Source organism: Corvus moneduloides, chromosome 5 (genome assembly GCF_009650955.1).
Source record: "Corvus moneduloides isolate bCorMon1 chromosome 5, bCorMon1.pri, whole genome shotgun sequence".
Taxonomy (NCBI): domain Eukaryota; kingdom Metazoa; phylum Chordata; class Aves; order Passeriformes; family Corvidae; genus Corvus; species Corvus moneduloides.
In genome coordinates this window covers 73,418,101-73,445,084 of record NC_045480.1, presented here as the reverse complement: position 1 = coordinate 73,445,084, position 26,984 = coordinate 73,418,101, and the positions used below count along the sequence as shown (strand labels likewise).

The window sequence follows — 26,984 nt, the reverse complement described above, 5'->3', positions numbered from 1 at the left end:
TTTCCTCAAGCTGATTAAATCTTCTGTGTGAGAGCAGTGGCACTTTTCTTCTGTGTAGATCTCAGAGTGAGCAATTATTCTTAATCCATCCAGAGTAAAACTCACAGTTATATCATTTCAGCACAGCTCTGTGTCATTCCAGTAGGAATATCCAGCTGAAATGGATGATACTTTGCCAGGATTTAAAAGGAACCTTCCTTAGGACAACATTTCTCTTTCATCTGAAGTTGTTCCCTTTTTCATTGTATTAGTACAGGTTTTTCAGCTGGTTGTTTTAACTCATTGTTTTTCTGAAGATCAGCAAGATTTCTGTATGGGGTGTTTATTTTAAATATTTTACAATGTAAAATGTACAGATCCAACTTGAGCCTCATTAAAAGAACGTTGCCAAAAATGGAAAGCCTTCAGAGGCCTATTAGAGTGAATTATCCTAATGAGAAGCATGAATTCTGTCTTAACAGTTCAAACTGCTTCAGTGGATCTGGAATTTTCCCAAAACCCACCAGAATTTAAGGACCTGTGTTTGTCTGGCTTCCCTTGCCTTGTAACCAGGACAGAGAGCAGCCAAGTGCTGTCTCTGCCAGCTGTATATTCAGAATATCATTTAAACAAAATACTTAACTAATAGCAGAAACAATTTTGGCTTTGCTGAGCACATGTAAGATATTTTTAGATAAAAATTCTCATTATCATTGCTAACAGAAAAGACTTGCTTTTCTTCCTGTAATAATTTCATACGGGTGAGCAATGGGAGTTAAAACTCATACCCTAGTCTCTGTTGTGAGCCATTCAGCAGGATGGAGAGCAAGGAAATGAAGGTCCAAAGCAATCAGAACTGTCGTTTTGAATGTAGTCTCCCCACTGGTCATGGCCCAAGGTTTTAGGTGAATGTTCCCAAGAAAAAATAGTTGCTTTGTGTAAACTATCTCTGCATTGTCTGCTTTAATTGTAAAAGCATCAAGTGGCATTTCCTTCCCCATGAAATTCCTTGGCCTTGTATTGCCAGATGTGGCCATAAGTCATACAGCTGTAAATCAAACCAGTCCCTTTCTTCATCTTGCTGAAAGCTGCTATTCTCAGATGTGCTTTGCTACTGGTTCCCCTCAAAATGAGAAGGTACTGTTACAGCATGATACATAAACGTAATCTGCAGTTCTTCTTCCTTTTTTCTGAGGCTGATAAGCAGTTTGAAATGGTGATGTGTTACTCGCAGTGCTCATATGGAGTTGGAATGGTGCCCTGGAACCAATTCCCGATGCACCGGAACCCTTGGCCCTGGCCATATGTGTCAGTCTTCTGGCACCTCCTTCCTTACAAAATTAAGTAGATTTTTGCCCCTCTGCTTTATGCTGTTTTACGTACTGCACATGCTGATGGCATCCAGCTGGTGAGTTACTGTGATCCTGAGACCTATAAAGAGCTGGATATAAAGCCGGAAAGGTAACTAATCCTTTTGAAACCAGGCACCCACTTGCAAGTTCAAATGACTTTCCATGCAGAATTGCTGGATAGAGCAATTTTTCAATTCTAGATTTAACATGGAAACCTCATTTTTTATTTTCAAAATTAGGAAGCTGTGTTTTACTTCTTGATTTGCTCATTCCATGCAGAATATCCTTCTTTCTTGCTGCTGCTTTGTTTTTTTTCTCCTGGGTAGGCACTTGCAAAGTGCTCATCTTAAAAGTAATTTTCACCTCTTAGTTGCTTCAGTCTTCAGAGAAGTCCAACTCTTCCTAAGGCATAAGTCAATGAAAGTTTTTTCTTGAATTCCGCCCATGCCAGCTGAGGATATTTGGGTAGTCAGTCCTTCCTGAAGAAAACAATACTGGTAGCTACATAAAGCTTTCTGTGCATCAGCCAGATGTTGTGTCTGAATCTGGGATCAGGTAGGAGACCTTTTTTATAGGACACTCCCTTCTGTTTCTTAGTTATGTTTCTTAGTTACGTTTCTTTTGCTGTGCAATTTTTACTAGTAAACAATATTATTCATGCCCAGTAGCTATAATAATGACAGGAACCTTTTTTTTTCCTCTGGGTCTGACATTTCTAGAAAAACACGTTCATTGTGTTTTCTGTCAATGCTGTTTTATACAGAAGCTATTTATTTATAAACCATAAGGAGTTAATGGAGAGGTTTCTTCAATTCTATGTCCTGCTGGAAGTGCTGTCCTAGAAACGGGTGTCTCTGGAAGGGATTGAATGAAGTGATGTACAGGGAGGAGCGGAGGTGCAGATAAATGTAGTTGTGTCTTTACGTGATTGAATGCAGCAGCTGTCAAGTGAGTTAAATAGCAGTATTTCTCAATGCAAAAGCTGCTTGAAGCTGATAATTATTGTGCCTTTGAGAAAGCAAAGCCATCTCATTATAAATATGTCATGAACTATGAATCCCCATCTCGCACAAAACTATCTGAGATTAAATCTTTTTCCAATTTGCATTGTTCACATAATTATATCTAGCTGGGGTCAGAGTTTGGATGATGCATTCCCAGCCCTCGGGTTTATCCGCTGGCTCCAGGACCAGACCACAATGTCCAACGGCTCACAGAGGTTTCCTATTGACTCTGTTTTGGCTATTTTCAGCTGTGCTGCTCCTTCCTGCAGTCTAATCAATGCAGCCCTCTGAGAAGTGCTTCTCCATTCTGTACCTTGCCTTGTTTCCTGAAGCTTTGCTTTCCAAACAGAAACATCCACTTAAAATGCAGTCTTCGTTTAAGCTGCATTCCTCAGAGTGATCTCTTCCCAGTTCCAAATAGTAAACCACAGCTAAAACAGTAAGAGAGAGCTGATGTGCACAGCGAGGCTCAACTCCGAGAGCAACATCTGGAATTGTTAGAATGAGCAGGCAAAGCACTCTGGAGGGTTTGGGAGCAGTATTTTCTGTGTGTTGGGCTCTTTGGTCACCCCGTGTACGGGCTTCATGCCGTTCACTGTGACACCGAGATGGCCAGGAGAGGCGGGTGGGGATGATGACAGAGTTGAAACGCGGGAAGGGATTACAAAGGGACTTTGCAAATGCAAATCCATGTCATTCCCAGCACCGCGAAGATGCCCCGAGGCAGTTGCCTCATTGTTAAGTCAAATGTGCTGCATGGAATGCCGGATGGTTTCAGTTTGTGTAAGTCCATGTTTTATTTGAAGGCCACTTCCTCAAACAAATTATTCTTCTGAAATATGTGCAAGATTTAAAAGATTTTCCTCCAGTTGTTTCAGCTGGGAAGAGGCTGTTGTCCTCTGCAGAGTTGTGCAGTGATGGCCCCTGTGTCATTGTTCCTCTCATCCCTGCTGGCAGTCGGAACTCTGATGTCAGATGGAACAAGGATGCATCAGAAGTCCCCTCACTCTTGAGTTTCCGTGGGCATTAAATCACTTTGGGAACCGTTGTGACCCCCTCGGGATCACTTATCTTTAGATGGTGTGATGCTCCATGAATGTGAGATGTCACCCAGTGCTGCTTGTGCTGGTGATGGCTCCGTTCTTCCCGGACTTGCAGTGCCAATCCATTTTAAGTCTTTATGCAGAGAAATGAGCTGCCTGTGTGTTTCTGGAAGTGTAACTTGACCTGGATGTCATTTGCTTTGATTCAGCAGCCTGTGGTGAACTTCCAATGACTGTTCTCTTAGAAAAGAAAAAAGAAAAACAACAACAACAAAAAAAAAAAAAAGGAACAGGAACTGGAAAACCAAACAGATGTGGAGTGATACTTGCGCTGTTATGCAAACGGCCCAGCACTGGATGAAACTTAAATTCTGTGCATTTCCAATTACATTTTCTTTCTTTTTGTGTCTTTTCCCTGGAACTTTTGCAGGGTTGTCTCTTGTCTTTTCATACAGAACCTTGCACAGAGACATCAGCCGGGCTCGCAGGATGAAGAATCACCTATTACCTTCTTTAGGTGTGGTTAAATGTCGGTTCAAGTATCTTTGAGATGTGAAAGTAGATTTCTGATGAACATGAGTTAATTTTCTCTCTTGTGCTGCATGTGCTGGAGCTTTTATATGTCTGGAAACATGCATGTTTCCTCTTCCTAGAACGCAGATTTCATGGCTTACATCGCTGAGTGACTTTTTTTACAGCTGTTTTTGCTCTTTAACAATTTGTTTCTTTCTTCTGTAGCTCAAGGAAATGATTGAAAATGAGCCAAAAGCATCGTGTGAGTCAAGAGGCGCAGAAGTGCTGCCAAGCACCGATTCCCACCATGGCAGCAACGTCTCCTGGGGTGGTGAATTCCAAAGAAATGGTTCTGTGGTGGCTGGCACCGGCTGCAGCAGGAAAGTCACGCAGAAAAAGGAACAAGGCAGCAGGTAAGGATCTCAGTGTCTCGCTCATGCGTCCAGACACTTTGTGGTTTCTCAGTCTGTGGTGTGGGAAGCACGTCAGCAGGTCATCCTTGGAACACTTGGGCTGCTGAGCCAAGTAGGAAGAAGGTGAGAGTGAAGAACAGGGAGAGAGGGAGTTACTGACTTGGGACTGCAGCAGTGAGGAGGGAGCCAGGCCTCTGACTGCAAGGTTTTTGCCTCCTTCACAGAAGTAAGTGACTTGATGTGCAAGATTCTTAACACTTTTTAACAAGATACTTCTTTTTCCTCTCTTGGCTTCTTCCAGTTTTAGACAACTATCACTATCTAATTCCAAAGTAATTCCAGCCACCACCGCTGTTGTATTGGCACCGTTCCAGCCTATGTATGGCTGTATGTGCCCTGATAATTGAGTTCCTCTGTGGCCCCAAAGGGCAGAAACAGTTGCATCACCTCCCCATTTGGAATCATGTACTTGAAATCATCTTTAGTTTGGTGAGAAGTAGAGAATATTGGATACTAAAGTTAGGCTCTGATTTTTGTGTACTTATTTTAAAGACAGTACCAGCCCAATATCTTTCTGTGTCCATTTAAATGGGAAACAGTAAAGTTTAACCTTCAAAAATCAGTCCTGCCAAGACTCCTTCAGTCACAACCATTAGCTACTTCACAAAAACCAGTGTTTTCAACTCAGGATTTTCATGTCACCATCTTGGCACCAGGTTTCTCGTGGTAAATCTTATTTCATAGCTTGGACTTCACCCAACACTGGGATTATACCCCAAGTATCCTATTGGAAAGGGCAGAGCATATTGTACTGTGTACAGGCGCAGAAAGAATAAGCCAGCTTTGCTCTTGCATGATGAAAACTAATTTTCTGGGAAGGTAGCTGTACATTTTCTCACAACTTTCGGCAGTAGAATATTGAAATGTGTCACTTCTGGACACTCAGGCTTAGATTTTATTTTTCCTTCAGCTCCTTCTTGCTAGATTGTAACCCTAAATTTGAATTCAATTCTATGAAATAATTTTAACCAGTATTAAAACTCAAAAAAGAGGCTGAAAGAATGTCCAACACATTATTAACAATGAACATTACTTAAAATCAGTTTGGAGCCCCAGATTAATTAGGAAATCCCTAGGACAGGATATAAAATCAGTAAGACTTTGATGGGCATTTTTCCCGTCTTTTTGCTCCTAGGATAATTCTTAGGAAAAAACAGACAGGGTTGTTAATAGTATTTGTTTTGCTCTCCTTCATCTAGAAAGCTGATGGAGGAGCCTTTTTCTTTGCAGTGCAGGTAGTTCAGTCCTGAAGTACCTGTATAACCTCGTGGCTCCTGGGTTTATCAGTGTTGTTTGCAGGTCTAGCTCTCTCCTTTCAGATCTGGCAAGTGTCAGCTGCTAGGCACAAACTTTGAATTCTGTTTATTTTGTTTGATCTCAGATCCTTTGTATCTTTAAGGCAGTGTCTTTAAAAATGGTTAACAGTTAAATCATTCATTTTTCTCGTTTTCTGCTTTTACACTTTGAATTCAAATGATTTGCACACAAATCCCCCTGCAAAGCACCTGAGAAGCTAAAAAAATAAGAGCACTAATATGGGTTTATAGATATTTCAGGTTCCTCGTGTCCGTAAGTGTTCTTCTGCAGCACAGGACTTAATTCACAAGGAAAAGTTCTGACAAGTATTTTAGGGATAATCTGGTCTATCTGCGTCACACTGAGGACTTTTGGCATTTAATTCATAATTATTATTTAGCATGTACCTGTGCAGCCAAAACAGAAGCTTTGTATTTTTCACTTAGGAACCATTCCTGTGCATGGGATGACATTGCTTCAATATAATATAAGGACTTAAATTATATAATGGAAAAAGTAATTCAGTATTTCCTTGATGTATTCTGAAGGATTTATTTCCCAGTGAGGCTGATGTTACAGCTTTTCTTTTAGGCCACTTGGACAGTCTTCTCCTTAACCTACTACTTAGATTGCAAAATTTGCAGGAGCAACGTCTTCTTAACAAGGAAACTGCATCTTGGAGATCTCTACCTATTTGCCAAATTTTGTTAGAATTGGACAGCAAAAATGCATGAAGGAAGCACATATGTACACACAAAAAAAAGTAATTTTAAAAGTCTTCTCTCCATAGTAAATTAGCAAAAAAAATACAATTATTTGCGATTTTCCATCATTTAGTGTCAATTTAATCCATTTTCAAGAGATCTTAGTAGCCTGTGTGTTGTTTTCTAATAAATGGTAGTAGTTGTGAAGAGAAAGATCCTCAGGATACAGCTTGTAGTGACAGATCTTCACTCCCTTGATTCTTAGATAAATCTGGGAAGTGAGAGAGTGACCTTTTTTCACTAACTTTAGACTTCAGTGTTGGCAACAGTATGGAAAGAGGTTAATTGGAATGTCTTCATGGCAAAAAAGGCCTCCCCCATGCAAAATAATGAAGCTTGGGTTGTATCGTAACTGGCATGAAAGATACTTACTTTAACTGGGGATTCTTTAAAATAAGAAGTGAAAGGTTGCTTAGCTTATCAGTCAGACCAAGAAGGCCAAGGGTCCTTTGATAAGGATTTTCACAGACCACTGAAATGTTTTCCAGAGGCATTAGCTTGGGCCTTGTGGTTTTTAACTGTCTGAAGAGTCTTCTTTCCTATCATACTTTTCACTCGGTGCCTCTTCCTTTTGTTTCTTCTTGCTGCAACAATATCCTTTATTAATCTGTATTTTAGGCTAAAAGCCTCTTACCTCTTGGGTGTACCAACCCCTTGGTGCCTGGTAGTGATCCTATGTTTTCTAAGGAACGACACCAGTTTATACTAAGGATCTCTCCTTCTTCAATATCACTGTATAAAAATGTGAGTGCATTGGAATAGACAGAGTGGGATTAATCGAAATATGTTGCTATTTGGAAAAGGAACCTGAGGTAGAGCAGTGGGTCAGTGTTGTGCTGCTGACTCAGGCAGAATGGGCGGTCCCAGCCCAGGGCAGCGCAGATGGGGCGCATCAGCAGAAGCTGGGATGAAAAAAAATGCAAAGCTGAAGGGCTGGGAATGATACTGTAGCATAAATAAAAACAGGAATAAAGCATCCTGTGCTGCCAGCACTTAGAACCATCAAGAGGATAAGTCAAAGCCCAGGCGGTTCACAGCCTCTGTCGCCTGCAATGGTCCTTGGGCTGGGCCCACCAATGGGACTCACTTTTGCTTCCAATGACTCATAAGTATAAAGGCACCTCTTATCGTCCAGCTGTTTTAGAGGCTATTTTGGGGCAAAAAGGGACAAATATTTTATTGTACAAATGTGATTGTCAACCCAGAATACTTCAGGATATTTTCAATGCTGGTTTCTCTTTTTTTCGAGTCCTCGGAGCTCTCTTTGAGCCTTTCAGATGTATTTGCCTACTGGAATTTTTGAGCAGAGAGAGGAAAAGCAGTTCTCTTCAGAAGTGGGGAGTGGGCTGCTTTTTCAGGAAGATTTAAAGTAGAGTTCAATTTTACATGGAGCCTCCCATACTTGAGGTACACTGTGGTGTTTTATGCGGTGATGTGTTAAATATAGAAAGGTGACTTAGTAGGCAGAACAGAGCAACCACTCAATCACTTCACACATATAACACTGGACAGTAAATGAAGGGCTTCAGTAGCAGCAGGGCTGGGATTCCTGACCTCTGGCAGCTCCCACTGGGGTGATTTTAAGGAGTTACTGATTTCTTTCCACTCTGCCCTTTATCAGAGGGGACAGCTCACTGCTGGCACAGACGATGGAGAAAGGTAACTTTAAATCATCCCCACATGCCATTCATGAACTCAGGAGTTAGAGCCAGATTGCAGTGTAGGAAAGCTTTCCTATAAACTTGGTCCAATACTTAAAAACCTTTTAAATGACCTGAGCTGATGAGTGGTTTTGCTGTTTAAATCACGTGAAAAACAGACCTTTACAGAGTAGTAAAGAAAAATAGATAAAATTCTGCACTTCTTATTGTATTTGTCTTTAAGGTATTAGATTCAGTAAAATCTACAAAAGACAAGGAGTTAATGTACTGCAAAAGATAAAAGTGGTGTTACCAGACCATTGCCAGCCCAAAGCAAGCTAAAAATTACTGAGAATGACCAAAAGGTACTGAGATTTCAGTCAAGTTTTAGTATTTTATGTGATTGCTTTTTAGGCTTTCCATAGAAGGTTTTAAGAAGAAGGTTTAAATAATCAAGTTGTAATGTGTGCACGTAAAGTTCTGAAGGTATTTTGGTTTTTATTAAGGAAAATGGCAAGTGTTTGTATTTCTTGTAGGGCAATTAGAAACACAATGTCCTGTGGGGCTGAAGGATGGGTTCATCCTTCACAGGGAACTTCCTAGTTCCCTATGGGTCTTGAGGATGACTGAAAGGCACTTGATTTGCTGTTTGGTACCCAGCAAGGAAGTTTTACATCACCTGGTCCTGCTGTGTTTCCAGGTAAGATCTCTGCCTCTGCTGTGGAATGAAAGGACACACCAGGTAGCAGTGCCTAGCACTCAGAAATGGCAACTTCTGTTCCTTTTCCTGGCTGAGTGAGCACGTAGCCTCACCTCCTTCCAGGTGAAGTGACACACTTAGCTGTCTTCTGCCCCTTCCTCCCCTTACCTGGCTGGCTGATACTCCTTATCTTCTTGCTCCTTTTTTCCATTACCTCTGTTCTTTTTTTTGCAGTGCCTTGGTTGGCTCACCTGCAGCTGCTCCAGCAGCTGGAGCTGGACAATTCCCTTCAGCAAAGTCCACTCTGACACTGTTACATTGGAAAAACAAGACCAAAGGGCTCAGCTAACGACTGATGGATCCCGATCAGTGATTTGTGTAAGCGGGAAGTGAAAGGGATCAGCCCTTGGCCCAGAGCTGAATTACAGAGTGTTTCTGGTTTGGATGTGGAATCAGCAAGCTGTAAGCTGTCACTCACTTTGCCCAGGGTGTGAATTCCCCCTTTCTCCTGTGCTGAATTCAAGTCTTAGTTAAGTGTAGAATGAAGCCTGTGAAAAGACTCTGGTATCAAGTGTCTTTTCCACAAAGCAGCAAGGCAGCAAGTAGTAAATTAAGAGACTAGAAAAAGGCTCAGGTTTCGTGCTACATGGCACTCTAGGAGAATCATTAAATGAGAGCTTTTTTATTTTGTTTTACACTGAACAGCCATAGGCTAAGTCCTTTCTTCCTTTGAAATTAAAATAGATGTTTTATCTTAAAAATGCAGTTCTTTGCTAATAAGAATCCAAGTTTACAAATTCTAATTATTTGGATATTTCACTGAAGGACATGATACTCTTCCTCAGGCTCTGAAAAGGGATAACCAGGTGAAATGCTGGCAGGGAGTGAAGTAAACAAGTGATAGCAGTTACTGATATTTTAAATTTGGCTTGAATTTCCTCAGATGATGAACTTCCCATTTGAGACTGAATGCTACACTTGAGTTTTGGACCTCCTCCTGTAACTTGTCCTGAAGTCAAAACTAGCTGCATGGAGTGGGAGGCTGAGGGGAAGGTGCAGAAAGACCGTGGGAAAGCTAAGATTCCAAGTTAAAGTTGGAACAGTTGAGAAATGCAGGTAAGGAGCATGCTTTAATTATACTTAGGTCATGATTACTTCAAGTCACTAAAAGCAGCAGAATGCTTGGGCCCTGAGGCTCATGGTTGTTCCTCAATAACTTCTGAGTTCATTGGCTGAACTCTGCTGAATCTATTAAATTCACACAGGTATCAGAGCCCCTACAAATGTGTGATTTTGCACACAACTTGAGGCTTAAGGAAAAGCCTTTTCACAAGGAGAAGTCCCAGTGAGTGCTCTCAAGCATGTGATAGGAACCTGCAAGAATCAGGCTCCCTGAAGTACTTGGGCACTTGCCTTTCTTCCCGTTCTTCTCTCCTGCTTTTCCCTGCAGGCTGGAGAAATAAGAACATGAGAAGAGAACAGGCTGCTGAGACCAGACAACGTAAAACTGCGGTCTCCTGCTTCTAGATGTTTTGGCAGCTCTCTGAATTTAAACTGAACTTAAATGAAGCTGCTGGGAAGAAATGCAGGTCAAGCCTAGGAAGTCATAACCCTGATGTACGAGGCTTTGGCTTCAAGGGAAAAAATGGTATTACTGATTAGACTTTGCAAAACGTGCCATGATTTCATTTGGGAAATAAAATGGAAAGAGGAGACATTGAAATGCCTTAATTATGCTGGTCTCGATAGTGTGTATCCTATTAGAAACTGTATTGGACAGAAGGAAACCTGAGTGTTTTCTTAGTCATCAGACGCTTTGCAGTTTTTAATTCTTTTCAAAGTGTAGTGTTGTGTTGCTGGGACACCTGTATGGCACCTCCTGGAGCCAGGGGCCATTACTACTGAATATTCCAGTCTGGATAAAAGTATGCAAACCAAATAAATTCATAAATAACTATGTTTTTTAAGTATTTCTCCATATAGTTATCATACAAAAGCAAAAGTGCACTTTAAAACCCCCAAAAGAGAGGGGAGCTAGGACATAGATCACTCCCATTATAGCGAGGAGTTTCAATAGAAGCTGTCTTCACCTTTGAAATCCAGTGCCTAGCTTTTAAAATGGATTTCAACCATGCCTCTTTATAACAGCATGGTGTGCATATAAGCTTGTCCACTGTGTTTTAGGTCATAAACAGTGATGACCTTGACTAACCAACAGAAAAGAAGCAGGAAACAGCAAAGAAAAATGTTTATACATATTTCCCCACATATTTTCATGTGCATGCTTACCTATGTGTAACTACACTACTAACTCGAGGTGAATTTCAGGTATTATCCTGCAATTTGTTGCAAACAGGCTAGAATGTAAATGAAATCCTAAAATAATACCATATGTAGTGTTGTAATCCTTTTTTAAATGCAGATCAGAACAGTCAACCATCCTGTGCTGTCCCAGGGGTTTCTGGAGTTGCAGCCCCTGTGCCATAGCACAACCCTGGATAATGCCAAAGTGGTGCCACACACTGGAACTGGAGCTTGCAGAGCAGCCTCCTTTAGCTCCACTGGGATTTCTATATATATTTATACACTTGAAACTGAACACGTGCATGTTCCATCTGCACAAGGTCTCCCTTTTCCTCCTCCTTTGGTGCGTAGGATTGGGAGTCCCTGCTGCTTCTACTTTTCTTAAAAGTTGCCTAGAAGTTGAGCAAAAATATTGCTGTGGTAGTTTCCCCTCTTAAGCAGCATCCAAGGTATTGTTTCCTCCGCTTTTCCTTTTCCCAGGCTAAGCGAGCAGCTCTGTTGAATGGATTTCTCCATGAGGTTATTTTGCAGGTCAGGAGGTTAGCTCACTTTTGTCTTTTTACTCAGCTGCTGCAGAAGAAACCCTCTGTGTGTTCTCCTGAATTGTAAAGGCTGGTAAGAAAGAGAAGCCAAAGTCATCCATTAATCCATGGGCAAAGTCCTATTGAAGCTGCTGCAGTGAAAGCTCTCACATGCTGCCCTGGAAATAACCCCGGCCGTGACGTGGTGAGATGACCCTAGGTAAGGTCAGAAGCTCAGTTCTCATTTTCATTTAAGCTTCTGTTTTTTAAACAGTATTTGGGTTGTGCCTCGTGGTTCTGTTGAGCTGTTAAAGCAGCTGGAGCCCCCTCGAGAGGGAGCAGAGAAGATGACTCCAGAGAGGCAGGGGTTTGTCTGCTAAACTTGCCACTCTCTCCTCTCAACTTACTGTTGTTTTGGCTTAAATATTTAATGACCATGACCCCGTGTGAGAGCAGCAAGTGGTATCAGGACTTTAGCTTAAGCTGCTTTGCAGAGACAAAGCACCTGTTTTAATTCCTTCTGGGAATGGAAGTGATTTGGAAGCATCCCAGCAAATTGAAGGCAAAGTGGTAATTCTTGACTGCCTGTACACTTTCTCAGGAAGTATGTGAATTGGAAGGATCTGTGTACACAGCTCCTGGCTGGGATTTTCAGGAGGGCTAAGAGAGCTGGGGGGTCTCTGTCCTGGCATCCTTTGCAGGGTTGCAGCTGTAATGTCGAGATGCATTTAGTGGAAAGATAGTGGCATCAGCTGTTTGTCTCTTCATAGACACTGATAAAATAAAATGCCAAGCTGATGTGTGGGGTTGTGGTTAGGTCAGATGCAGTCTGCACCTTCCACTGGTCCTGGTCAGCATGCCCTTGGAGCAGCTGGCAGCTTCCAGGAACAGTGTTATCTCTTGGGATCCAACTGCACTGGTTATTACAATGCTGACCGAAGGCGCTGCTGGCAGCCGTCCTCCACTGCTTCATTTGCTCTTGTGTCATGGAATGACCTTTTCTAATAGAATTAAGGAAAAAGAAGTGACAAAAACTACTGACGTGATGGATTTGGAGTATTCTGTGAGGTAATCAGGTAACATCATAACTCTTTGGAGTAAGGAGCTGTGAGTTGGAGCTGAATCAGTCATTCCCATTGACTTGCTTAGGGAACTGATTTTCAACAGGATATTACTGATTTTTACTTTTCATTGTTCATTTCTGTGGTGCAGTTTTTGCCTTTTCTGGGTTTAGGGGATCATGCCAAGCAAGTTGATTTTCATTACATTTGAGAGGTAAGGGAGTGCTAAAGTGTGCAGCCTCCCTCCCTCCCTCTGTATGGGAACGTGTTTTGTGTGAATCGGTGACAGAAACGCAACCACTGAAAATACATCCCCTTTCTTTTTCTGCAGTCATCCTCCTCCCCAAAAACTTCTCTAAGAATATGACTAAAACCAAAGCACTTTGTAAGTTACAAAGGAATAGTGTTGAGCTGGTGAAGCCAGCGGGAAATGAACATAGAATCTCAGAATTGTTTAGGTTGGAAAAGACCTTTGAATCATCAAATCAAACCATTAACTTAGACATGGAACAAGGTTATCATTTCTTTTGAAGATTCAGGGTGGGTATAATTGCATTTTATTTGGCACATACTGTTTTAAAACTCATCACCTCAGAATAGGAACCATTTTATGGCATGTGCTAATTGTACTAATTTCACAAACACTGCTTCTTTTAATTCCTTTTTATTTTTCACAGTGTCTTTCACATCTCACATCTTTTACATCTTTTTCACATCTCACATTTTTCTCTCCAGTTTCCTGTCTTGTGGTTAAATCTTGCCCATAAATCTTGCTCTGCTTTGTTAAAAATAATAGGTGTGCTATATTTATTCATTTAACAACCTGCTAGATTAAGAGCAGCTTTAAAAGAATTAAATATGGCTGTGTGGTTTAATATTCCCAGTTTTAATGCACCATGAAGGAGAAACTAGAGGCACTGTCTTTTATAGAGTGCTTGGGTTTCACATACAGCCTGGCAATCTTTGTCTGACACCTTGCCACTGGGATCTCCTTCTTACGTAGATAATGCTAAAAAAAGCGTTCTGTGCAGGTTTGGAAATCAAATGGCAAGTCACTTGATGGCACATAAGGCTGAAATTTTAATGGTGGTATCTCAGCCAAAAAGGCTTTGGGACCTTTGGGATGCACAACTAGAGTTGTTGCACAGGGCAGCTGGAGGAGGTTGGTTTCTGCATTGTTGCAGCAATGTTTTAGAACATAAAATTGGTTCTTGTAAATTCTCCTTGCCATTAAGGTTGGAAACCTGAGCAGGTCATGGTCACTTGTTCTGGTGTGTCACAGAGCAGGGTCTGGGTCACCAGTCACCCTGCCTCACAGGGGATTCCATCCTTGCATTATATTTCTATCCAGGCAGGCTCCATGGAGAATGAGAACCTGAGGCATGAGGTATCGGTCATTAAAGGTAGTCAGGTTTTGACACCAAAGCCGTATTTCAGCAGAACGAACAGAATTAATGCTTTCCAAACTGGCTCCTATTAAGAAAGGTCATCAAATGCGTATGTAGATCAAAAACTCAATAAATTGTAATGATTCCTAAATATCAGGAAATATCACTGCAAAACTGAGTGTTAAACCATGTGTGTGGACGGGATCAGCAAAGACTGGGATTTGTCTGGATGATAGCTATTATTCCTAGATGTTGTAGTTAAGTTACACTATAAATATTCCTGCTAGATGTTATAGTTGAGTTTACAAGGGGCTTGTCTCAAAAAATCTATATTTGAAGCTTGGATTAAATAGCATTGCAAGAACTCGTGATCAGTAACTCCTCTTGGTTCCACAGAGGCAATATTCTTTAAATTTTCTCAGTTTGAATTCTTGCTCCAATTAAGCCTGACTTTGAAATTGCTTTGTTGCATTCCTCTGCTGTGAGAGGATGTGAGACCTCATGGAGACCATGTTCCAGATCAGGTAATGCCATGTTTTACTCGCCTGAGTATTATCCCTGCAAAATCCTGCTGCAGCCATCCCACTCCAAACCCTGGCCCTGTGCAAAGCCTTCCAGACAGAGTTCAGTGCCTCTTTGCTTCAGGCGCAGTCTCAGGTTCATAAAATATTTGTGGCTGTCAGTCTCGTGCATCAGCCAAAGTTGCACAGATGCAGAAAGTCTGAGGGATTTTAGAATTGCAAATGCCTAACAGATTTTTAACAGCTCTATATATGTATACACATATGTAAATACATATATGCATATGTATGTGTAACAGACTAGAAATACACACAAGAAATCTATGATTTCTCTGATAATAGTGTGCCAAACTGGGCTGTTGGAGATGACAAATTGAACTTTCAAATACTGCCTTGATTTACATGTGTTACAGGAGTGGCACTTCGTGTTGTTTCTTATTAGAAAAAATGGGGCATCTAACTTTAACACCTTGTTTTTGCTTTCTTACAATTCTGTTAAGCCTTTGATAGACCACAAAACAGAGCATCTGCCCTGGCCCCCAACTCTGTCTGTTGTGTATCTTGGTTTCTTTGACATTTAGAAACACTTTAAGCCAGTTTGGCAAAGCTTAATCACTTAGGAGGTAACAGACTTAACACTGTATTGCAAGAATGTTTTTAAGAGCAAAGAAACAGCTTTACTAGAGGTCAGGACTTTGGATCCCTGTGCCTCTGGAAGGTGTCTGTACCCACGACAGGGTTTGGGACTAGATGGGGTTTAAGGTGTCTTCCAACCCAAACCAGTCTGTGATTCCCTAAAGGGCCCCTGTAATTAACCTGAATGAAACACCTGAGACTTGTTCTTGTTCATGGTTTCCCTGCAGCAAACAGGTAGTTTGCAGCACACAGCACTCAGGCGTGTCACATTACAGAAAAACCCGCAAGGACATCAAGGTTGTGTTCAGGATTTGAATGATGTGCAATAAGCAAGGTCTGAGGTCACCTAGTGAACCATGAGGGAAGTAAAGCGGGGAATAGTTGCACAGTAAGTGAAATGCCTTTTAATGCAGAATTACGGAGCTGGCACTTCAGAGTACCTCAGCCTTTCCGATTCTGGGCTTTCCCAGAAGTGGCTCTGTGCAGCTGCTGGTGCTGAATGTGACAGGCTGCTTCATGTTTTATGTGCAGAAATGACTGTACACTTGTAATAACAGATACATTCCCACTCTCTCAGAAAAATTCCTTGTGTTTTTTTTGCTTTGTGAGAGGATATCATGCAGTTCAGGACCTGTGTCCTCTGAAACAGCAGGGCTGCTGTGGTTGGAATATTCAAGGTATCTCCTGAAAATCAAGGCTGACGCTCTCCTCCTCTTTAATGTTGCTGTGACGCAATTTGGATTTAGTAGAACCGGTATTTTCTTTTTCATATAGATACGATGATTTCTGGCAGGGAGGTCAACTTAAAAATTGTAGTTAAGCTGTCAATGTATTCTGAGAACGTTTAGCAGCAGCAGATCATGTGTTTGTGCTATGTGAGGCCAACAGAAACTGATTTTGGTTGGTTGTGATGTTTCACAGGAGTGGTAATGCAGAAGGTACAACAAAATGGTTTTAAATTGGATTTTAAACTGGGATCCACATGTTCATGATACTGGCTAATTCTGACCCTGAAAAAATTCAGTCCTCAGTTAAACACTGCTGGAGTTCAAGGATGTTGGAGTAGTTGATCTCTGCCTCCTGGAAAGTTGTTTCCCCCTTGGGGATGCCCCAGTGGGATCTGTTACCAGCTGGTTGCGCACAGCTTCAGCTGCTTAACATCTTCTGGGGAAATTAAGGTGTACAGAGTGCGTTTGCGCAGATTTCTGTCTGTGGAAGGCACGGTGCAAGTGGATTTTGGGTTCTGCCCAGGCTGGGTGCCATTTCCTTTTGTGTTGTGTGCCGAGCTCCCAGCTGGTGGGGACAGAAATGGCTTTGTGGTCAGACTCCAGTCCAGTGGCACCCTTGGGAACTGTTGGGACACAACATGGGGTGATGATTTTAAACTGAATGAGCATTAGGTTAGATATAGGGAAGAAGTTTTTTACCATGAGAATGGTGAGGCCCTGGCACAGGTTGCCCAGGGAAGCTGTGGCTGCCCCTGGATCCCTAGAAGTGTTCCATGACCAGGTTGGAGGGGGCTTGGAGCAACCTGGTCCAGTGGCCCCCATGGCAGGGGGTTGGAATGAGATGAGCTTTAAGGTCCCTTCCAACCAAAACCCTTCTGGGCTTTTAAGACTGTAGCTGTTGCAGTCTGCCTTGGGTTAATGGGAAATATGGAAGCTTGAGGATGTGGTCCCGGGCTGGGGAGCTGTTCTGGGAGTCCCTGCCAGGGTGTGATGCAGGCAGTGATGGTGGGTGGGATGGATGGATGGATGGATGGAGGGAGGGAGGGAGGATGGCTGGACGGACAGGAAAGTTGTTTCTCGGTGGATTTCAGGCGCACGGAGCAGGGGTGGGGAGTGCCGGGGATGCAGCAGGAGCACAGTGACAGGATTTGTGCCTCAGTGTGTCTGTGCGCGGAGCCGGGCGGGTTCCCCGGCGGTTCCCCGGCGGGCCGGGCCGTGCCTGACGTGGAGCGCCGGCTCGGCCGGAGGCGGAGCTGCCGTGGGTTTATCAGCGCCGCGGGTCGCGGCGGGCGCACAGCAACAGGCGGCGCGGGGGACCCGGCGCCTCTCCGCCCGCCCAGCCGGCCCCGGCCCCGGGAGCCGCCGCCGGAGGCAGGGAAGGCAGCGGCAGGAGGAGGGAGCGGGCGGAGCGCGGCCGGGGCCGGGGCGCGGGCGGCCGGCTCGGGATGGTGCTCCTGCCCTTCTGGGTAGTGGCAGCCGCGCTCCTGGGGGCCCGCGCTGCGCCCGGCCGGCAGGTGAGTGAGGGAGGGAGGGAGGGAGGGAGGGAGTGCGGGGACACCCGCCCTCCCCTTGCCTCCGCGCTGTCCCCCAGGGTCCTTCCTTGTCCCCCCGGGGTCCGCGGGCGGTACCGGCCCGGGGCGAGGAGAGGCTGAGGTGGACGGGCGGCTCTCTGCCCTCTTCTGTGCTGCAGACCGCTGCATCCAAGCAGCCTGGAACCGACACGGCATCCCCGGGCTAGGCTGGGTCCTGCAGCAGCAGCCCCTGGGTCCCTTCCTTCTGGACCCTATCCCCCTGGGTCCCCTAACCTTGGCAAGAGCAAGTACCAAGCAGTGAGCTGACCGTGACATCGGGTCATTGCTACCGTCCCTGCGGTCACTGTGGTCCAGTTGGCTTTCCTATTCTCTAGCGTAGACACAATGAGCTGTCAGCTCGCTGCTTCCTCTCTGCCCCAGCACCCATGCTTCTTGGAGCTCCTCACTTTCCTGCTGTTAAATCCTTGCTTTGGCCACCAAACTTACTTTTTGGCACAGTGTCACGATATGTAGAATGGGTCATTCAGAATCAGGATTGCTTAGCAGCTCTATTTATGTTAAACTTGCTATGGACTCAGTTAGTATATTGGTGGGAACAGCTTAACATTCAGTTAAGGAAGAACTGCCATCCCTGGAAACCAAATGCAGAAACATATAAAACAGTGCAGCACAGACCAAGTGATTTTTCAGCCTTCTGCCATCCCCCATTGCATAGTAATTACACTAACAACTTTGCGCATGTGTTTCTTTTCTCTTCTGCAGGCTGGTAAAGAACAGCAGATCCAAATAGGTAAGTCTTTTTAGCTATTATTCCTGCTGTCAAAACAGAAATAAAAGAAGTAAGCTCAAAGACTAGTTATTTCTGAGGAAATGATCTGTATGCAGGCAAGCATTCCCTGCGCACCCCCCACCATTGCCACCCAGAAGTGTTCGTAGTTGCAGTGACATGGCATGGCTTGAATTTGCATGTGCTCTCGTGCTGCGGTTTTGCATCTTTATGTGTCTATGCTTCCCTTCCGAAATACAAACCAATCGATGTTAAAAAATCTGTAGCTGGTCACTGTTGCCTTGTAAACTGATAGACCTGGGTAAGAAGGTGCTGTGCAGCGAGTTCAGGGTCAATGGCACATGAGGGTGCTGAAGGGAAGTGTGCCTATTTGTGCCCATGGGTTGCTTCTTACTGAGACTTCAGCCTCTCGAACTCTTCCCAAAGACAGGAAGCTTCTTTTAATTGGGAGGATGCACCCACAGTTTAATTCTCAGATGTGTGTTAATATAGACTAACTGGTAACTGGGCGCTCCACAGGATGGACGAGGTAGTGGAAGGATGTGGAAGCTGGCATTCTCAGTGCTCCTTCCCTTACCCCGTGTGAAATGAGCCTTTTACCATTCCGGTAGAGCGCGTGTCCCTGCACACAAGTGCTCTTTGGAGCTCTTCTGCAGTGGGAATGGACCCCAGGCAGTTCTGCTTCCAGCTGCCGTTGGACCTCCAACCCTGAGGTTTTGGTTCAGGTTTTGTTCAGAAAAGAATTTCAAGCATTTCTGTGAATTTTGGAGGCCTTGTCTCAACTTCAGTTCTGGCACTGTGAGCTTCTGGACTTAGGTTGGTTTCCACCGGGATCGATGAATAATGGGAACAGAGACAGTGAGGTACATTTAAAGCTAACTGGCAAACAGATGGTTTTTCCAGTGGTATGCTGATCCTGTCTTTTATTTCTAGTCCTTTCCAGGAGAAATGGATTGTATTTGAATTTCAGAAACCATAAGCTATATAGGAATGTGTCTTTTAAATTACACAGTACATCAGGCAGAATTCCTGAATCTGGAAAATAACTTCTTGTCCTTCCTTTCTTCCACGGCCCTGGCACTGCTGTAGCCAGGAACATTTGGGGCTGAATTTGATCCTGTAAATTCTGATTCAAAAGGTACAGAACCATAGAATCCTAAAGTGGTTTGGGTTGGAAGGGACTTGAAGGATCATCTCATTCCAAACCCCCTGCCGTGGGCAGGGACACCTTTCACTATCCCAGGTTGCTCCAAGACCCTTCCAGCCTGGCCATGAACACTTCCAGGGATGGGGCAGCCACAACTTTGAGCTATGGCTTACTCAGTTGGGAATTTTAATGACTTGGAGGTAAAACCTGCATTGGAATTGCCTGGAAATGCACTGTCCTACTTCTGAGTCCCCTCAAAGTACTGCTTTGCGTTGGTGTTGTGTATTTTGAGTTGGCCCAGGGCTGGCTGCTGTCAGCAGCTGATCTTTTCTTGTAGCCTGAAAAGTCACTTAGGGGAATTAAGGCACCTAGGGGTTTATTTTTGTTAAATATCATCACAGGCCGCAGTACAGGGGTAGCAAATTAGCACACTTAATTACCTGCGTTCATGCACAATGTGCTGCAGTGCCTGCGAGCTGTCAGGAGGAAGCTGTTCCGTGTCACTCAGCCTGAAGGTGCTGATGCTGTGCTGCACCTTCACCTCCCACGCAGCAGCGCTCTGTCCCTGCTCAGTGCCACTTCTGGAAGAAACCTGTGACACAACAGGGCTGGGCCCCACCGCCTGCAGGAAGCACCTGCAAAGCACCTGCAGCTGTGCAGAGGCTGCAAAACCACCACGCTGTCTCTTGAGCTGTCTGTATCCCTGGGACAAGTGGCAGTGAAGTAGAGGAATGAGGACACCAGAGAGGTGTCCCACATCAGCCTCTCTCCTTGCAGTTCCTTGCTTTCATTCAGCCAGCTTACAATGCCCAGATCCCACACAGCCTCATCGCTCTTCAGGTGCAGAGTTGAGTGGGAATTCTCAAGGAATCTGTCCCCCTTTCCTGTCTTCTCTTTCTTTCTGAGCATTCCTGCCACCTAAAGGCAGCCAGAGAGCCAACGGTAGTTCTGGAGTGATCCAGGTTGTTGAGAGGGACCAAAACTGCTCTGTCGTTTCTGGAAGCCACCAGCCAACGACGAAGCAGAAAAGGGTTGATGGCACAGCCGTGCTGGGCTTGTCCAGTTGTCTCCACACCATCTTCTCTTGTTAAGCATCGCATTGCGAAGTGACCAGAACAGCTCTGTGTTCATCCCATTGTGCTTATCTGTGGGACAGAAGTGTGATCTCCCAGAACATGGCACAGTCTCTTTATGAAAACACTGTCCTCTTCATCCCTATAGCCGCAGGTAACTGTTTTCTCTCCGGTACTTCCACTGCAGAGCTGGATGTCTGCCATCCGCAGTTTGGTCGCGTCACAGCTTGTGAATTCCAGGCAGAAAATTCCATGGTGATGCTCTGGAGATGTCACCTTAGATCCTGTCCTTTTGCTGAGGTACCTGAGCTTCCTGACCCTAGAGCCACATCCAAATGCATCTTCCAATGGGGAATGGGGAAGCTCTGGAAGATTGCTGGTCATCCCTCTGTGACATTCTGGAATGGCCTGGGACTCAGCAATAGAGCCCTGTGCAGGGGCCACGTGGGTGGGATATTACCACGAGTCCCCCCAAATTTCTTTTCTTGGGTAGTTTGGTTTAGACATAGAAACAATTTAAACTTTGAGAAATTCTTCCTCTTCCATTGATGCCACTGATTTCCACATCGACTGTGTCTTTGAAGTCTTCTCAAGTGGATGTTTAGGCATTTGGCATTCTGCTGTGGACTACCACCAAAACGATTTTTGATCAATGTATTTTGCAGAATCTTATGCACAAAAAATACTGTTTTTCTAAATGTAGGTGATAAAAAAAGTTTAGGATTTTCAAACCTCCATTGACCACAGCTGTTGTACAGTGCGCAGACAACTCCTGTGAGCCCGTGGTGTTAATTCTGCAGTTTCATAGTTTTTGAGGGGAAAGAAAGCCTGGACAGCTTTCTTCAGAGGCATTCTCTAGCTAATTTTGTTTTGGCACACAATGAAAGAACGTGATGTTCCTTCTTAAGTGCTTCCTTTCAACTTAAACATTGTGCAACTGGAGCAGCATTTTAAGGCCAGATTTTTAAAAAAATGAAGAAAATTTACAGTTAAGTGCTTTTCCTCTTCCTCTGATCAGCACTGTCAGCTTTGAATTAGCAGAGCAGATCAACTCTGAAATTTTAGCTTAGGAAAGGGAACACCTACAGCTGGGATAGCATTTCCTCAGAGCGTGCAGTTTGTGGAAAAAGGGTAATGTAAGTCAGCGGAGGAGTTCAGATGTCTTTGGGATTCAGTCATGTCCCATTTAATTTTAATTGCCTTTGAACAAAAGGCATTTCCTCTTCTAGCTCAGCATTTACAGACTCTGGAAAAGGCTTTCGCTGGCTCAAAACCTTGACAGTTCTTATTTTCCACCCTTTGTTCCTACCTTCTTGGGGCTAGCTGGATGCTCTTATTAGCAAAATAGCCTCTTTTTTTTCCCCCAGCCTGTGGAAATGTGGGAATTCTGCTGCAAGATGTGCAGAGCAGTTTCTCAGTTGTGCGGTGAGCACAGAATTTGATCACCAGACTGTGGTCTCTGGCACTGAACCTCCTGCTTTAAAGAAAAAAGAAAACAAGCCACGAGGAATCTCAGCGAGGTAGAAGGCATAATGTCAGCCTGGGAATGAAATCCCAGTGTTGAAGCACCGGGAATGTGAGGATCTGTGTTTTTACTTTGACCCAGTTAGAATGTACATCCCCGCAGCTCTGTCTCCTGGGCATGGCCTGGTGTCTAATTATTAAAAATGACTTTAGAGTTTTAATTTGGTTCCTTCTCTAAGGAGACAGATTAACAAGCCTGGCTCAGAATTCCCAGTGTTTTAAATGGGAATTATCCTAAGGATAATGGCCTGATTAGGATGCCAGTTTTAGAACCTGGTCTTGTGGGTGTATGGCAAAATAGGTGGAGTTGGCTGCTGCTGAAACCCACCCTGTGGCTGCTGACTGTAGGGTGTGGGGTACCAATGGGCTTGGAAATGACTTTTCACATTCCTAGGATATAGTATTTGTATATTAAGATATTTATAGTGCAGGAATTTACATGTGTGTGTTCTACTAGTACCATGCATTGGTTTTTTGTCAGATTCCTCAGTAATTGGCTGAAAGAATATTAAAAACAGTTCCGTGAAGCCATTAGGAACGTTTTCCTACTGAAGTTACTCGTTGAATGCATGAGTCTCTTAAAACCAGCAGCCTTTGCTACCTGGAGAGATGAACTGGCTACTGAGCTTTTCCTGTGTTAATTCTCGTATCAAGTGTGATCCACATGGGGAGCAGGTAAAATTTAGTTCACTTAATTTAGTATATTTATTTGAGGAATTCTCAGTGGCACTCGGCGCTAACATCAGAGCTGTCTGATCTTGCAGCTTTTCAAATGAAATCGTCAGTAATAACACTCTGATACTGCTTTCACCAGCTCTCCCAGGAAGCGAGGAGTAGGGAATAACTATTTTTGTGCAAGATGTCTTTTTAGTTCTCACGTAGTCAAATACACAGGCTTAGACTTGGGCCTCAGACCCATTCAGAGCAGTGCTGTGGCTCACAGCTTGACCTGGTCCTTCCCTTACAGCCTGAAAATCGGACAGCAAGTATCCTGATTGCTCCCAGATTACAGAGGTCTCACCGAAAAGATAAACTCATTTGAATGGATTTGTTTTCCAGTGGTATGAAATTACTTGAAGACATGTTGCCTTAGCTGAGAGTTGTGCCATTGAGCTCCTCCAGGATTACCAACAGTGTGGGTTTATGGCTTCTCTCAGCTGCACTAAAGTGCAGGATTTAGGGTCAAATCGTGCAGATCTGTGGTGGGTTTTTTGATAATTAGATTTTCTCATTGTTTTTGATCTTTGTTACTCAGAGGAAGGGCAATAGCAAGTTGCTGGCTAAGGAGATTTGTAGAGGGAAAAGCTACTGCCTTTACAAGTGCTGACATGTATTAATTTACTAGCAGCATATGATCCGCTGGATTTTTTTCCCTATGCCTATTTCCTGAGAAATCTGTAAGCAAATTGTGCTTACAACCCAGGCTTGGCACTTCATTTTCAAAACCTTGATGGAAGTCCTGCCACAGGAGCAAGTTCTGTGTAAGGTGTACAACAGAGCTGTGTGGCATTTCTTACAGGAGAGTTCAGGAGGGTCTGTGCCTCTCCTGGGGCTGTTGAGCAAACCTGAAACCCACAGGAAACTCCCCAAATAAGTGTCAGTGAATATTTCAGGCTTTCCTCTGTGAGTTTTAGGAAAATCATTTTTATAATAACTATTAATAGGAGGAAATTCTTCCATGTGAGGGTGGTGAGGCCCTGGCACAGGTTGTTCAGAGAGGCTGTGGCTGCCTTATCCCTGGAAGTGTCCAGGGCCAGATTGGACGGGGCTTGGAGCAACCTGGGATAGTGGAGGGTGGTGTGGCAGGGGGTTTGGCACTGGATGGTCTTGAAGGTCCCTTCCAAACCAGACCATTTTGTGATTCCATGATAAAAGAGGAGCAGTGACAATGTGCCTTACATTTGCCCATGTTAGTAGCTCAAACAGGAATCCTAAACTGGGATTTTTGGAAGGGGACGTGTGAGGCAGAGGGGTCCTTTAGTCCTTGGGCTCATTCCACGCTCTTGTTCTTATTTTAGTTTGGTTTTTGGGTGTGTCTCTTGGCAGAATTCCGAAAAAGCAGACCGAGGCCATATGGGTTAGTGATTCCAGTTAGCACCAATGCAGATGGAAGCTACGTGTCCACCATCCTCTCGGCGAGTCACCAGCGGCGATCGACGCGGGAGGCATCCCAGAGCCCCAGACAGCTGTATTTCAATGTCACTGCCTTTGGGAGGGAATTCCATCTCCGGCTGAAACCCAACACTCGTTTAGTGGCTCCTGAGGCCGTGGTGGAGTGGTACGAAGACTCTGTGGAGACTGGGAACGATGGTGGTAACACAACTCAGACTGGAGCTGGTGCGGAGCGATTATGGAAGAGAGAGCCCCTGTGGACCAACTGTGCCTACGTGGGAGACATCACGGACATCCCCGGAGCTGCAGTGGCCATCAGCAACTGTGATGGTCTGGTAAGGCTGGTTTCATGGCGCTTGTGTCTCGTGGCACACTTTGTGCACAGCTTTTGTTGCTTTTAACTACACCTTGCTAATGATGTCATTTACAGAACTTCATTTCTTAAATCCCTTGGAAAATATTGATAAGCAAAGTTCTTAATGTCTCAGGTTTGTGAAAGAGAAATCAAACCTACGTATTGTTTGGTTTCCTTTTTATTTACATTAAGTGTTACAAACAGGAAAATTAATAATGAAGACATTTTCAGACCTTAAAGGTGGCCTTTTGTTAACTGACTTTAGAATTTGGTGTCCAAATCATCCCTCATTGCTTCTCAGGTACCAAAATCCGTGCCCTGTTATCCAAGAATAGCAGCATTAAGTTTTTTTAAAGGGTTCATTTATAAAGTGAGAATACTTTTTGTTCTCTTAGATGCAGTTTTGTTTCATCAGGAGGTGTCACATAAGAATTGAGTGGTTCACATCTGTAATGGGTTTGTTTTCGATCTGTCTGTGGACACACAGAGTTCCCCTGTGGCTGAGCAGATGCCCAAATCCCAGAATGAAAGGCTGAGCATATATGGAGCCCACACACCATTCATTGATTCGCTCATGCAGCAGGGAAAGCCAACAATACTCACCTTGTGCTCCATAAGGCGCAGGAGCACTGGTGGAACACGCCTGCAACATCCAGGGAGATGAATGTTGTGGTTATCCTCCTGCTGTTTGGGACAGGAATCACATGAAGAAGTCTGCAACAAGCGTCCTTTCTTGGAAGTGGGTTTCCCATTTCCCATAGCTGCCACGTGGTCATTATTTGATTCCATTTTGAGATAAGTCCTGGCTAGGAAAGCTCCCACCTCAGCAGCAGGCAGCAGTCCCTGTGGGAGTAACTGCAGAAATGGCTCAAAATCCCCATTCACACCAAAACTCCTTGAGTTCCCTTGCTTAGTGAAAGGAAATACAGGTAGTGGTTGCATCAGAGGTGATAACTAATGTCAGTTTGGTGTGTTTTGGCGGCTTTTGGTGAGTTTTTTTGGAGAATCTATTGCCAGTGTACTGTGTTTACAAAGGCCAAGGAGACCCCTGCCTGGCTAGATGTAGCTTCCAATAGAATCGTTCTGATGAATGAGACCCTGGGACTGGCAGCTGGACTTTGGCAGTAAGCCTGAATGAAGTTGTTGCATTGAGACAGCACGTGAAGACAAGAAATTGGATTAAATGGAATTAGATTAAGGAGTGTAGCAGCTCCGTCACAGATTGCCATGTGTCTGGCAAGCTGTTTGTGGTGTGTTTTCAGGTAAATGAAGCCAGAGGGGAACTTTTGGAGGGGGAGTGGCTTCACAGTGACAGAAGACAGGGTTGGATGGGATACTGGGAAGAAATTCTATGCTGAAGAGGGTGAGGCCCTGGCACAGGTTGCCCAGAGAAGCTGTGGCTGCCCCGTCCCTGGAAATGTTCAAGGCTAGGTTGGATGGGTCTTGGAGCAACCTGATCTAGTGGAATGTATCCCTCTTTTCCCATAACACTCCATGTGCTTTTCTTGGTTTTGAGGACTGGAGTAGGAGAACACGGGCTTTTTCTTTGACGAGTACTGGGTAAATGCTCCTGGGTCACTTTTGTCTCTCTGTTCATCTCAACCTTTGCTGGTTTTAACATCTCTTGGAGCTCTAATCATGTGAGTGTGAAAGAAATAAATAATCCTGAAGATTTATTTTATGGTTTTTCCCTCCCAGCATTTTCCGGGGTAGCAAAAGGAGCTTGCAATTACCATCTCTGGCCTCTCTGTTGCTGTACTGTGTGTCTCTCAATCCAGCTAGAATATTTGATCCTCAGTGTATCCTAACGATGTGAAGAGTGAGATAATATGGCTTAACAGAAACTGGAACAAGAGTGAGAAATTCTAGGGGCATGTGTGTGTTGGAAGGATTTATTTTCAACTTCAAAGGAATTTAGACACTCTCCAGAGTAGCCAGCTAGGTTCTGAAATCTTGGAGAGAAAGCAAAGGGAATCACTGGGGTAGCAGTTTGCACAATGTATAGCTTGTAGAAGAGGTTTAATATCATACGTAAAAGAGTATTTGGTGCTAAATTTTGATTGTTTGATGGTAAATATGTGGAATAATTGGCATTTGCACTAGTAAAGAAAGATTTTGCCCACAGTCTCTTCCTGAATCTAAACTTACACTGAAACCCCCAAATACTTGAATACTTTTGTTTTGAAATAGTTTACATATCTACTTTTGTGGTGGAAGTTGTCTGTGTGCCATCAATTTTGAAAATTCCTATCTTCACATCTGCTTAATCTCCCGTGGAAATGACCCTGTTTATGTAAAAAACCCACATGCATGTGCCTGCACTTGTCATGGCAGAAGAACACTTCATTAGTCACGGAGGAGCTGGCTCTTGTCTTCTTCGCTGTCTGTCAGAAAGCTGGTGCTTCCACAGGTTTCTGCTGGGTATTTCCACTGTTGTTTGGTCAAAATAGCAGTACTTACTGTCAGAATCCTTCAGGAGTGGAAGGTGCCAGCCTCAAGAAAACACTACAAATGGTTTAGATTGTAAATAG

The 26,984-nt window shown here is 44.1% G+C and overlaps 1 protein-coding gene and 1 long non-coding RNA gene across 3 annotated transcripts in view; both read left to right on the top strand.

Annotated features, from left to right (window-relative positions):
• Nucleotides 1-10,599, top strand: part of LOC116444204 — a 28,280-nt gene extending 17,681 nt beyond the window's left edge. The window contains exons 5-9 of the long non-coding RNA XR_004240234.1: nt 4,117-4,304; nt 8,601-8,887; nt 8,999-9,142; nt 9,708-9,880; nt 10,215-10,599. This is a non-coding gene — a long non-coding RNA (uncharacterized LOC116444204). The remainder of the gene's footprint in view (nt 1-4,116; nt 4,305-8,600; nt 8,888-8,998; nt 9,143-9,707; nt 9,881-10,214) is intronic.
• Nucleotides 10,600-17,304: 6,705 nt separating this feature from the next.
• ADAMTS3 (ADAM metallopeptidase with thrombospondin type 1 motif 3) overlaps nt 17,305-26,984 on the top strand; it is a 57,488-nt gene continuing 47,808 nt past the window's right edge. Inside the window, exons 1-3 of one of the 2 annotated variants that reach the window (XM_032109397.1) lie at nt 17,305-17,437; nt 18,218-18,245; nt 24,033-24,433. In XM_032109397.1, the coding sequence (XP_031965288.1) occupies nt 17,369-17,437; nt 18,218-18,245; nt 24,033-24,433 (498 nt within the window). In that variant the 5' untranslated portion in view covers nt 17,305-17,368. Of the gene's footprint in view, nt 17,438-18,217; nt 18,246-24,032; nt 24,434-26,984 lie in introns of those variants that run through there. The other variant, XM_032109398.1, reaches the window with a different exon arrangement.